The sequence below is a fragment of the Tiliqua scincoides genome, chromosome 5 (genome assembly GCF_035046505.1).
Source record: "Tiliqua scincoides isolate rTilSci1 chromosome 5, rTilSci1.hap2, whole genome shotgun sequence".
In the NCBI taxonomy this organism is placed as follows: domain Eukaryota; kingdom Metazoa; phylum Chordata; class Lepidosauria; order Squamata; family Scincidae; genus Tiliqua; species Tiliqua scincoides.
In genome coordinates this window covers 19,536,542-19,549,209 of record NC_089825.1, presented here as the reverse complement: position 1 = coordinate 19,549,209, position 12,668 = coordinate 19,536,542, and the positions used below count along the sequence as shown (strand labels likewise).

The window sequence follows — 12,668 nt, the reverse complement described above, 5'->3', positions numbered from 1 at the left end:
ATTCATGCATACCACAAATGCAACAGAGACAGCAAAGGGCAAACTGCTTCTGAACTGATTTTCTTTTCTGATCAAGGCTGACCTGTCATTCAGTGTTCAAATACCACTCTTAGCATCACTTTTGAAAACAGCCAAACAGCCAGGCATGTTGCATCTTGCCCTACTTAACAAAAGCAAGACAATAGAATATTTTAGCAGCTTCAGTCAGGAACTAAAGAACATCCACATGGGAGCACTCACAGTCAGGTTTGTATCCATCAGGCTGAGATGTTCTTTTCACCAACAAACTATAATTAAATAAAGAACAAAATGTTTTTTTGTGGCAAAATAGCTGGATTCATTTATCACATTGGCTTATTTCAATGTACTGTACTCGCCCTTCCTCCACAATTGCCTCAGAACTTGTACAAGTTGTGACCCACCAATCTGAATCCACGTTTCCATCTACTTCTCCACACAGGGCACAATTTGTTTATGGAATTGGCTGGCACAAGCTGTTGAGATGATCACCAGCTTCTTTATCATTTAGTGTTTTTTTTTTTTAACACCATGTTTCCATTCTCAAGGGAACGCTCGAGATGGCATTCACAATATTCAGTACATGATAAATAGTAAAACAACCATTAAAAAGATAAACCTTAATATAAAAAAAAAACAGCATAACATAATACTATACAAAACAGAGAAGCAGCAAATATATCCCATAAGAACATAAGAACAGCCCCACTGGATCTAGGCCAGGGGTGCTCACACTTTTTTGGCTCGAGAGCTACTTTGAAACCCAGCAAGGCCCGGAGATCTACCAGAGTATTTTTTACAATGTTCGCGCCATCATAACATATAACATTTATGTGTTCAATGTATGTTGGTGTACCTTGAGCCCCACTGAGATCTACCAGAGTATTTTTTACAATGTTCGCGCCATCATAACATATAACATTTATGTGTTCAATGTATGTTGGTGTACCTTGAGCCCCACTGAGTATAACAGGACTTACTCCTGAGTAGACATGCCTAGGATTAGGCTGTGAGGCTGCAATCCTAGCCACACGTACCTGGGAGTAAGCCCCACTGAGTACAATGGGCCTTACTCCCGGCGTTTCCTCCCAGAGGCACCTGAAGGGGGGGGTCGGCACTCCGCGATCTACTCATTTTGCCTCGCGATCTACCGGTAGATCACGATCCACCTATTGAGCACCCCTGATCTAGGCCATAGGCCCATCTAGTCCATCTAGTCTAGTTCCTGTTTCTCACAGCGGCCCACCAAATGCCCCTCCAAAGGCAGTTTGAACTAATTGAAGATCTACTGAAACAACCAGTTTTGATGACTGGAAACGGTCCATTCCCCCTCCATCGGCCCCTGAGAAGTCTGGAGAATCACCAGGTAGAATTTAAAAAGCATCACCTCTCTCCCTTTCCACTCCTATCCTTAGCATTAGAGGCCGTTGTCTCTGTGGTCCTCCCACACATACAGCAGTAGATACTAAAAATTAATATCTAAGACAGTGGTTCTCACACTTGTAGCACTAGGACCCACTTTTTAGAATGAGAATCTGTCAGGACCCACCAGAAGTGGTGTCATGACCGGAAGTGACATCATCAAGCAGGAAAATTTTTAACAATCCTAGGCTATAATCCTTCTAACACTTACACAGGAGCAAGTCCCATTGACTATCATTGTTAAAAGCATATATATAGTAACCTGTTAAAAGTACAGATCTGTCACATTTCCCCAAATGCAGTCACATACCATGGTAGCATCAAGTCTAATATATTAAAAATAAAATATTGAAATGAATGGGGACCCACTTGAAATTGGCTTTTGACCCACCTAGTGGGTCCTGACCCACAGTTTGAGAAACACTGATCAAAAGTAACACACATGCCAGCCCAACATGGCATTTTTTCTTCTTCTGTTGATAATTTTTGTTAAACCATTTGGAAGTGCCTCACCGGGAGCTAGACCATTGAGTATCTAGCCCAGAATTATCTACTTTTCTAGTTCTGCTGAGACCTTTTTGAGATGCCAGAGAACTTCTGTTCACTGAGCAACAGTCTTTCCCACACACAGTTACCTTGCCATCTCACTCACCTTGCCACTTTAATCATTTTGGGCTCATGTTTTTCAATATTGTTCAGAAGAGCTCTCATGGTCTTTCCAGTTCCAACTATGTCCTTTACAAAGCCCAAAAAGGTTTAAAAAAAAAGAAATTAGGAAAGAACTGGCACGTTCAACAACATGAACACAACTGGCTGGTTATAAGGTCTGGACGAAACTGGCTTCTTCTATTCCCTGTTCATCAACAGTAAAAAGGTGTTCCAGCTACCAAAGATCAGAGGAGAAGGTCTGTTCTCTGAAGACAACACTTCAATTGGAATTATCTCAAGAGAAAAAAAAAAGGCACCAGGTCTGCCTGCATGGGAGAACCAGAGGCCAGACCAAACCAGGAAGATCCATTCTGAAATGTTGTTGGTTCTTGAAAGAGAGAACCTCTATGTTTGTAAAAATCCCCTTGAGGGATTTAGAAATGCCTGCCAATGTAAACCACCTTGAATAGTCAGAGGAGTAATCCGATGACCAGAAAGGTGGTATATAAATACCTAGGTATTATTATTCAATAGTGAAATTGTTTTAAAAAAGCTTTTGCTGACTTTATGGGATTCTGTTTGTAAATCTGCTTTTATGTATACAGAGTGAAAGCGGTATGAGACATCCTTGTGAACTGGCCCTCTTAGACTCCCACTTTTTGAGTATATGTTAAAAAAAGATAATGAACTTACCTCCACAATTAATACATTCTGAAATAAAATCAAAAAGGGGAGGGGGAGAAAAGGAAACTCAGTTGTACAGAACTCAGCAGATCAGCAGTCAACAATAGGCAGAAAGTGACCTTATGTTTTCTGAAGTTTCATGTTCCCAGGGAAAGAGGGGGTCTAGTACTGGATAACTTTGAGGAACATCCTGAGGTGCATGGTTGTGCGAGACAGTCCTACAAGGACTGGGAGCAAAGAGAATCATGTGTTCCCAATAGACAGACACATGATTCTTCCGGCCTGTGCCCTATATCTACAGCTCTGGCCCAGTTCTTTCGGCCTTACAATGAGGAAATGATGTATTGCCCTTGAGGAGAGGGGGAGATGTAAGAAAACAGCAGTGTTTTCTTTCCCAGAGGTAAAATGCATGCTTTGATGCAGAAGGTCCCAGGTTCAATCTCCAGCTAGAAGGCCCACACAGCAAAGTTTGCTCAGCATGTCTATTAGCCTAGGACCCCATAACACTATGCAAAGTCTGATCACAGACCTCCAGATTGCACACTGTTCTCCCATCTATGTGGTGTTCGAAAGCTCCCCCTTTCATTCAGCAACCCAAGAAGCTGTGTGCCGCCAATTCCCCGGGACAGGTGACCCCCCCCCAGCTCCTCTTTATTCTTTTTTTACTGTACCTTCCTTTCAGGACCAGATAAACTACAGCATAGTGCCTTCTGAATGTCCATCAAATCCCCCTTGAAGCCCTTTCCCTGAAAAAAAGCATCCTTGGCTCCCTGGTCTTGCTTCCCTCTCCCAAATCTGGCCAAACTACTGCCTGGCACCAGCTGAGTTGAAATATTGAACATTCTGTTGCTCTTCTGTCTCCTCAAAATCTTTCTCCAGAACTGGGAACATGAAGAACCTTGGTTACCAAGCCCCACTGCTCTTGCCTGACATCAACAAACCACCTTAGCAGAAACTGAGAAGTTAATTCATACTCCCTGTAGTAGTGTAGCTGGTGGGGAGACAGCATGGTAAGTATGGCAGGCACCACAGCGCCCCATGTCAGCGGCCACTCCCCCTTGCTGTTGGAACAATTTGGCGCAGCAATGTGCATGCACTTGCTTGTGTATTGCTGTCGCTGTCCCGAATAGCTCCAACAGTGAGTAGGAAGGGTCACTTACACAGTGTGTTGTGGCACCTGCCATACTTACTGCACTGCCCCCCTCTGGCTATGCTTCTGTGCCCCTGCATCTTCATCCTAAAGGTCCTCTGGTGGAGGGTTGCAGCTCCTCATTCATATAGTCTTTTCCTAGACCTCAGAACACTCTGCATGTCTAAGCTCTTCTCATGCAAAGCCTGCACTACTAGTTTTTTTAGTGGCCCCGTGTTCGTTCTTGCAGATGATTCCCCAGCAGTCAGCCTTAGCTAACTGGCCCCAAAACCTTACTCCACACAGAGACATTCAATTGACTCCTATTGAAATATAATTAAATAAACATTTAAAACATGTTACTTTTACTGGGTTGCTTTAGGCACCTTGATCCAAGATAAGTCTTTGCAAACACCATTTCTGAGATACCATTCTGGGGATATATTCACTTTGATTCAGCCAATTAGGGCGCAATCCTAACCAACTTTCCAGTGCCGAGGTAAGGGCAATGCAACTCTGAGGTAAGGGAACAAACTTTCCTTTACCTAGAGGAGGCTTCCGGGACTGCCCCCCCCCAACTGCAGGATGCAGCAAATGCCCCACTGGCACAGCTATGCCAGTGCAGGAAAGTTGGTTAGGATTGCGCCCATAGTGTCCTAAAAACCCAAGCAAACTTGTGCTCCTCAAACTGTACAATGCCTTGCCTTTGTCATGTCAGAAAAGATATGTTCATGGGCACAACAGTGAACAGTCCTGAACAGTCCCAGTGAAATCAGCACAGATATTTACACAGTGTAAAGCAACGTGAATTGCAAAGCAATTCAACCCCAAGATGGCTACTGTCACCTCCATGACACGATAATAAATTCTTGATTTAACTAACTTAAAAATGACCAAGACTCTTTACTGGTTAAAAAAAAACAGGTTTTAAAATGAAACACAGGACAATTGCACTGGCCTGTGAAAGTGATTGTGGGATGGCACCCATAAGGCAATGGGATTCTTTGCCTGAGGAGAAATGACAGCGAAACACCTCACTGAGAATTCTAGGCCATGGGTAAGGTACATGGCTTTTGACACCTAGATGTACACTAATCAAGTGACTTAACAAGGTGGCGACTGACCTGGCCTGTAATTAGCTGAGATTGCTCAAGGGATGAGTCGATGCCTAAATGATTTAGCTCCTCATGTGATAAGGAGCAAGTGGCTCATCTAATGACATATGAGGCATGGCCTGCTCTATGAGTGACACGGCTACCAAAATAGTTCTCCGTTCCTTAGGGAGACAATAAGATTCATTGGTGAATAACGTTCGGCAAACGACATGCTTAAGTTCAGCGGGTGGTGATGAGTCCTCCACTCGGTTCATAAATGAGAGCTCTATTTCTAAGCAGGTGCCTGAGAGCACTATAATAAAATTAATAACATGTGTTTGTGCTGTTAAGTTATGCAATTGTTATGTAAAGAGGCTTGATACTCCTGTCCTAACAGATTTTACAACAGATAGCTTTTGCTGACGGGGGCGAAAGGAGCACGCCCTGGTTCTCAACCGGATGTCATGGGAGGCACCCGTAGGTGGGACTATTTTGACTTTCTTGCTCTCTTGCTTTCTTGTAGAACCCCTTGCAAGAGAAGGGCAGGTTGTTGGTTCAGCTGGTTAAAAGTGCATTGGTGAGGCACAAGAAGACTGTTTCTCCGAGAGCCAACTCCTTGTCATGCGTGCCAGTCTCACAGGGACATGTGGTGGGTGGGGTGGCAGGTGAGGCAGAGCCTCCCCACCGGAGTCCTCCGCAAAGCTCCACTGTGTGTGAGGTGTGCAAGCACTCACAACCCATGAGCATAGTGTGTGGGTTGTGAGTGCTTGCACACCTCACACACAGTGGTGCTTTATGGAGGACTCCAGTGGGAAGCTTCTGCCTCACCTTCCTCCCCACCCACTGCACGTCCCTGCAGTATCATAACTTGCTTGGTTCCTGTCCTCACTCCGTCCTCACTGATTTTCTGTCCTGGATTCTGTCTTGGTTTTTCCCCTGCACACAACACTTAAGACCAGTATTTTTATAAACAGAGCCAGTACTGCGGCATACAATCCCTGTGAAAATGACTAACATCAAGATGACATGCTCACTGTTAATCAGCATATGCTTTTGTGGAGAAAATCTATTCTTTCTCATTTTTCTGCCTATATTTTGGAAGCTCTCAACTCTGCAGAGGTTTCTGGGATGTTTCAGCCTTCCCTAAGATGAGGTCAAGGGACATGTAAGGAGCTGGGGTAGTCGTAAACCATCCAACTGGATAAAATAGTGTTGTCATCAAACTTACAGCCCGGTGGTCCATGCACTGACCTGGCAAGGCCATCACAAACATGCTGTAAGACACATTGTGGCAATCAGGAGGGAAGAGGCACCATTGGAGAAGCCAGCGCCAGTCAGTGCAGGACAAGCAGCAGGAGCACGTGCAGGTAAGTTCTCTGTTGGGTGGTGGGGAGCATTCTACATGGGGAAGGGGCAGGGGGAAAGTGGGGAGGGGGTGAAACAGGGCAGGGGAGGGCTGGCTGGGAGCAGTTAGGCCTGGGAGGGGTGAGGACAGCCTTGGCTGCTGCCAAATTCTATCCCCTTTCCCAGATCAAACAGATTGGTTCTGCTGGTGCAGTTCTGAGTAGACCCATCACGGTTACTGGGGCTCTACACAGGTCCCTTATGCCAAGGAGACCTCCAGCTGCCTGCCTTGCCTGGCAGGGTATACTGGCAATTGTTTTGACACCGCTGTATTGCTGCATGGTGGCTGGAGACAGGATTGGGCCCTTAGTTTTTTTAAGGTCAATTACAAGGATGCTGAGAGATGTTGCATCCAGCCCATCAACGAAAGCAGATGCTGCTTAGGTGAGAAGGCAGGCTCACTGACCGTGTGACTGCAAAGGCCCGAATCCGGGGACAACATGAGTAATTACAAACATTTGTTTTATTTGCCACTTGCATTTTAATCTCCTTGCCAGCCTGCCAGCCAGCCTTCCCTTTTGTCGTATCTGTTTGTTCTTTGATATGTGCCTTGGCCCTCCCCTATTGCTTCATTTCCTCAGCATTTTCCTTAAGCTTCTTGTGCTGTTTTACCTGCCTGATCCAAGGTCACTTGGGAGGGAGTGGGCTTGCCATGCTCTTTCAGACCATCACATATTGCTGCTGCTTGGTTTCTAAGGGGAACCCTTGGATTTGGGGGCTTTTTGTTGCTCTGGGACAGGGGTGTCCAAAGTTTTTGGCAGGAGGGCCACATCATCTCTCTGACACTGTGTCGGGGGCCGGGGAAAAAAAGAATTAATTTACATTTAAAATTTGAATAGATTTACATAGGTTTACATAAATAAATATATTAAAGATGAACTTACATGAATGCATGATGCAATAGCTCAAGGCCTATAAAAGGCCTTACACAAAGCAAGGCCGGCCTTTCCTTTGTTTCTGCTACTGCATCACAGACGTGAAACAGCAAGCAGTGGAGGAAGCCCTCATCCCACAGCTTACGCAAGAGGTCAAACAGTCACCCTTACACTGAGAGCAGTTGCTTCAGGCCAGTGTGGGCTCCAGCAAGTCTCTGGAGGGCCAGAGCTCATTGGTGACTGGGGGCTCCCTGAGGGCCGCATTGAGAGGCCTCGAGGGCCGCATGTGGCCCCAGGGCCGGGGTTTGGGCACCCCTGCTCTGGGAGAAAGGCTTTCCCAAAGCATCATCTTCTTGTCTGGGCTTCCTAGGCTTGGGTAGAAGCAGCTAAGAGATTACCAGCCCAATCCCCATAAATTTCAGCCTGACCAGCTGGAAGAGTGGAGGGGAAGAGCAAGGGGAAAAGGCACTGTCCCAGGCAGGTTTGCTCTCCCCTCTCTTTTAAATTCACAGCTGTGCACGGTAATTTCCACAATTATGAGTTTGAACTCTCTTATAGGAGTTACTCTGATGCAACGCCACAAATGTCACTGACTGACACACCTGAGGTGCATCTGCAAGCAAAGTTTATGGTCACCTTTTCCTCACTGACCTGACCTGTACTTTCAGTAGTGTACTTGCGTGATGACAGAAATTCAAAAGATGAATTTCTGTGTGTCTCTAACTTGGGAAAAGAGGATTCCATTTCTTTCTCCCACACAGCTGCTGAAGGTACAGAAGTCCTACCAGAACTCCCAAAATGGCAACCGGTGGCGGACTTACCCCTCACCACTCCCGGGGCAAAGATCTGCGATGCCACCCCCCTTATGCTATGCTGCACCCCCACCTTCAAAGTACAATGGAACCTCGCGGAACTCTAAGATTGACTGGGGAAGACTTCTGAGGCTTCCACATGGTCTCAAACCGTACTTCCAGAAAACCAGAAGTACAGTTTCTGACTCAGTAAGGCTTCCCATTTGGTCCTAGAGTCGTGCTGGCTTAGTGCCCAGGGCATTTGACCCCTTTGTCCAGTGCTAGGTCTGCTGCTGAGGGCAACCTACAAGTAAACTGTTAGATTATAAGCCCCTTAGGGCAGGGATCTGTTCACTGTAAAGCACTGTGCAAACTGATGGTAATATATAAACAATAAATAACAACCACCATGCCCATCAGAGACCTGATAAGAAGGTCTCTGTGTCAAGACTGGGAAAAAGCAAAATGCTATTTTGCATTAAGGATAATCATAGGATAGTGTGATGCTATGTGGGTTACTGAGAACATGGGTCAGGCAAAAAGCCTCGAAACAGTTTCAGTTTCCAACCCTAAACAGGATAAGAAGTTGGTAGTTCAGCCATGACTAACTGGAGAAGGGCTAGAGGCTACTCAATGACCGAGCACCTGCTTTCCATGTAAAAAGTCTTACATTCAATCCCAGCATACCCAGGTAGGGTAAATCAAAAGTTATGCTTGAAACTTTGGAGCACTACTGCCAGTCAGTGCTTGCTGACAGTACTGAGCTGGATGGACCAATGGTCTCCCTCAGTAGAAAGCAGATTCTGACACTCATTCAGTATTCATTTGTGTAGGGCCGATTCCTTTTTGAATGGCAGCACTGAGACACCAGCTGCAAATCATCCCACCTCCTCACTCATGGCTCATCTGAATGCTATGGTGGCTCCACTAATAATAAAGATGAGTCAGCAGATGAATAAACATGAGTGGGATTACACAGCCAAGGATAAAACCATTCCAGATATGGTTAATTATATAAATCAAAAGATGTGACTTGACTGAATCTTACAGCAAGGTTTACATGCAGCTCTGGTGTTAGGAAGAAGTCCCGAGCAGTCAAGGTAGTTCACAGGGATGACCCAAGACATCCTGCTGCCTTAAGTGGTATGGCAAATATTTATTTAAAAGATGTATATCTTTTAACAGTGAGGTAACCAGGGCAACTTACAATAATAAAATACCGCACCCTCCTTAACCCATTTTTTCCTGGCCCACAGAAGTACACATTTGTCCCTGTTGCATATATGCAACATTGGGCTGAAATGGTTTAACTGGTGACATGCTAGCCTCTGCTCCTCCCAATCCCTGGATGGGGAGGGGGAGAAGGGGATGAAGTGAAAGAGCAAGTATGGAGGAGAGATGAGCAGTGGGCTAGAGCAACAGTTCCCAAACATACTGTGGTCACAGCACCCTGCAGTTACAGAGCCAGGTTGTGGCACCATCAACCTGCTCTCCTGGACGCCACCATCTTGAATCATGTGAGATCTCACAAAATCTCATGCAATTCAAGATAGTGGTACCCAGGATGGCTATAAGATGCCGCTAGGGCATCCAACGGTGCCCCTGTGAGTTTATCACAGCACCTATACTGACATGGCACAGTATAGGAACCACTGGGCTACAGCATGCTGCAGCTCACCACACTCCTCTTCTTCACACTTCCCTATTCACTCTCTCTCTCTCTCTCTTCCAAGCCAGGGAGTAGGAGGAGGAAGACCAGTAGTGGAGGCCAGCCAGTGAATGGAAGGAGGCCTCCATTCAGTGGAGGCCAGCCAGTGAATGGAAGGAATAGAGTGGAGGCCTCCAGTGAATGAAAGGAGGCAAGGAGGCCAGCCAACTTGCTTCCTGAGGGAACTGCCTCAGGGGCCAATCCTAATCTCATGGTACACTGGCAGACAAAGATGTCTGCTGGTGTGACAACCTTCCATTGGTCTGTGGAGCACTGTTGCCAGTACAACGGCTAGAAGGCTGTGTGTTGGCAACGGCACCACATAAACTAGCTGTTGGCATGGATACTGTGGGAGTGGAGGTGGATTGGTGTGGAAATCAGGCAGGTTGGAGGCAGATTGGGGTTGGGTTTGATGGGGTGGATCTTGGAGGCAGCAGCAGACACCAAATCCTATCTCCTTGTCCCAGGCCTGACATCCCTCTTTGCTGTATCAGGTTCACACTAGCAAAAGAACCAGCGAAGATCTGAGTAGTCACATAGGGGACCATGGAGTGGTCAGAGAAATAAATAAATTTTTCCTTTACTCACCTCTCCTGGCTGGCCTGGTCCCCAGCTGGACTGCAGGATGCAGTGGCCACTGCATCAGCAGCCCTGGTCGAGGACAGGATCAGGGCAGTAGTTCAGAGACATCCTGTGTTCTAACAGAGAATGAGTTTGTACCTCCTCACAAACACTAGTAGTTTACTTCAGCTGTGATTTCAGGTATTACACTACTGTACAGTTGCAGTGCCAGCCCCGAAGAGAGTAACCGGAGGTCTTTCTCATCACCTGCTACTGGCTCCTTTGCATTGCCAAGAATGGAATCTGTGGCACTCTGTAGCCAAACCTTGTGCTCTCCTACTGAGCTCTGGCCTACCCCAAATAACACAAAAGATCCAAGTGTTCATAAATACATCCCTGAATAAATATCTTCTTGCTTAACCCACTTCTGCCTAGCCCAATTTGATCCCTGTTGCATATATACAATGTTGGGCAGAAATGGCTTAACAGACTAAATAGTACCCCGTAGGAATCTACCCGCATGCAGAGATCCTCTGTGTCCCACCTTTGCTTGAAGTACGCTGGGAGGGTACATGGAAGAGGCCTTTTCAATACTGGCACTCTGGCGTTGAAATTTGTCGCCTGGAAGCCTGTCTCTCCCCCTGCCTGTTTTGGGACACCAGGTCAAGACCCTGCTGTTTAAATAAGCCCTGGGTAACAGCTAAACGTTCTGGTGGTCTTGTTTTGCTGCTGCTGCATTTTCTGCATCTGCTTCTGATTGCCTTTGATGTACTGTGAGCTACTCTGGGTATCCTCCATGGACAACAGGGAAAAGCAGGAATGTTTTAATAGACGCTTATGAACATGCACCGTTGTGTATTGGACTTAACAGTTTTTCAGGCTGGGTGCCGTGGTCTAGCTTTGTTTTTTTTTTTAACCTAATGAGCCTAAACCCATCCTAAAAGGGGTGGGGGCTAACTATCACCACACTAAAACTAAGTTGAAAACTGAAAACTAAAAATAACGACTAAAACTCAACCTAAAAGCTAAAACTAAAAGATAAAAACTAAAAACCAAAAACATACTTGAGCTAAAATAAGAATTAAAACTGAAACTAAACATCAAATACAGGTGCAGACTATTTATCCATGGATTTTTTTATCTGCAGATTTGTCTCAACGCAAATGGGGGGGGGGGGTGTTTACTGAAAGTCACACACACTTTTGCCTACTTTGTCCTGCATCTTGAACTGTTTCCAGGCAGCCCAAAACACTGCAAAAAGGCTCTGCCTTGCCCAGGCAGGGAAATAGCCCTGGAAGAGGTTCCCCTTGCAAGGAACAGTAATATTCCTGGAGCTCCTGAGCCTGCAAAGAGGCTGAGGAGGGGAAGGGGGGGGGGGGCGGAAAATTTCTGTAGCCAGAACACGTGCAGCAAGGTGGAGCTCTTTCTCTCTCTCTCTCTCTCTCTCTCTCTCTCTCTCACTCACACACACACACAGGGCAGGTGTGGTAGCAACAGAGGAGATTGCTTTAAAAAACCCAGGGAGTTGTCAGATCCTGGGGAGGGGATTGAGGGTCCTCCGGCCAAAAAGGGGTTCAGACTCACCCTGCGACAGGTCCCTGGGGTGAGGCTGAGTGGCTTCAGGTCCAAAAGGGGGGGGGTTAGATCCACCTGGGTCCCCCTCTTTGGCTTCTAAGGTAGCCTGGGTCTCATGGGCATGTAGCCTTCCTCCTGGCTGTAGGCCTTGCCCAGCTTCCTCCTCATCATTGGCCTCCCTGGCCTTTATGGAGATCCCAGCTCCACCTGACATTTCACCCACAGCTATGGTAAGCTTCCTCAGAGGCCAGTTTTCTTCAGGCACTGGAACTTGGTCCTGTCCATTCCCCCCACCCGCCAATGCAGTGGTGCCAGAAAGGCTACCACTGCATCGTGCGGGGGGGGGGGGGAGCAATCACTGAGGTCGCCTCTGGGTAAGGGAACATCCATTCTCTTAAAGCCTTTGTGGCATAGTGGATCTACTCGGTGTTGCAGCAAATCTGCCAGTGCACACATCTGCACTGACCTGGGATCGGGCCCAGGAAGGTGGTTAGGATTCAGTCTTGATTTAAAAGAAAAACTTTTTTAAAAAATCAAAACATTTGCTGGTGAATATCCCAAGTTCAAGCCTGTAATGGATAGTCAGGCATGTTTATGCATAAGAAATATGCAGTCTGGTTTGGTTGTGATAGGAATGCTATTATGCCAACTGAAAAACTAATTGAGAAGTCACAGATGCAATTAATGATAACCGGTTATGCAGTCTCTTTGTCGGCAGCCATAGGTCTGGAATAGCTCAGCTCCTTCATTATTGCTCCG

General features: G+C 46.4%; 1 protein-coding gene across 1 annotated transcript in view; it reads right to left on the bottom strand.

The window, feature by feature from the left end:
• The window catches only part of PRTFDC1 (phosphoribosyl transferase domain containing 1), a 67,382-nt gene that overhangs the window by 5,173 nt on the left and 49,541 nt on the right, over window positions 1–12,668 (bottom strand). Inside the window, exons 5-7 of the mRNA XM_066629049.1 lie at window positions 2,782–2,799; window positions 2,093–2,175; window positions 241–287 (exon numbers count right to left, since the gene is read on the bottom strand). Of these exons, the coding sequence (XP_066485146.1) occupies window positions 241–287; window positions 2,093–2,175; window positions 2,782–2,799 (148 nt within the window). The remainder of the gene's footprint in view (window positions 1–240; window positions 288–2,092; window positions 2,176–2,781; window positions 2,800–12,668) is intronic.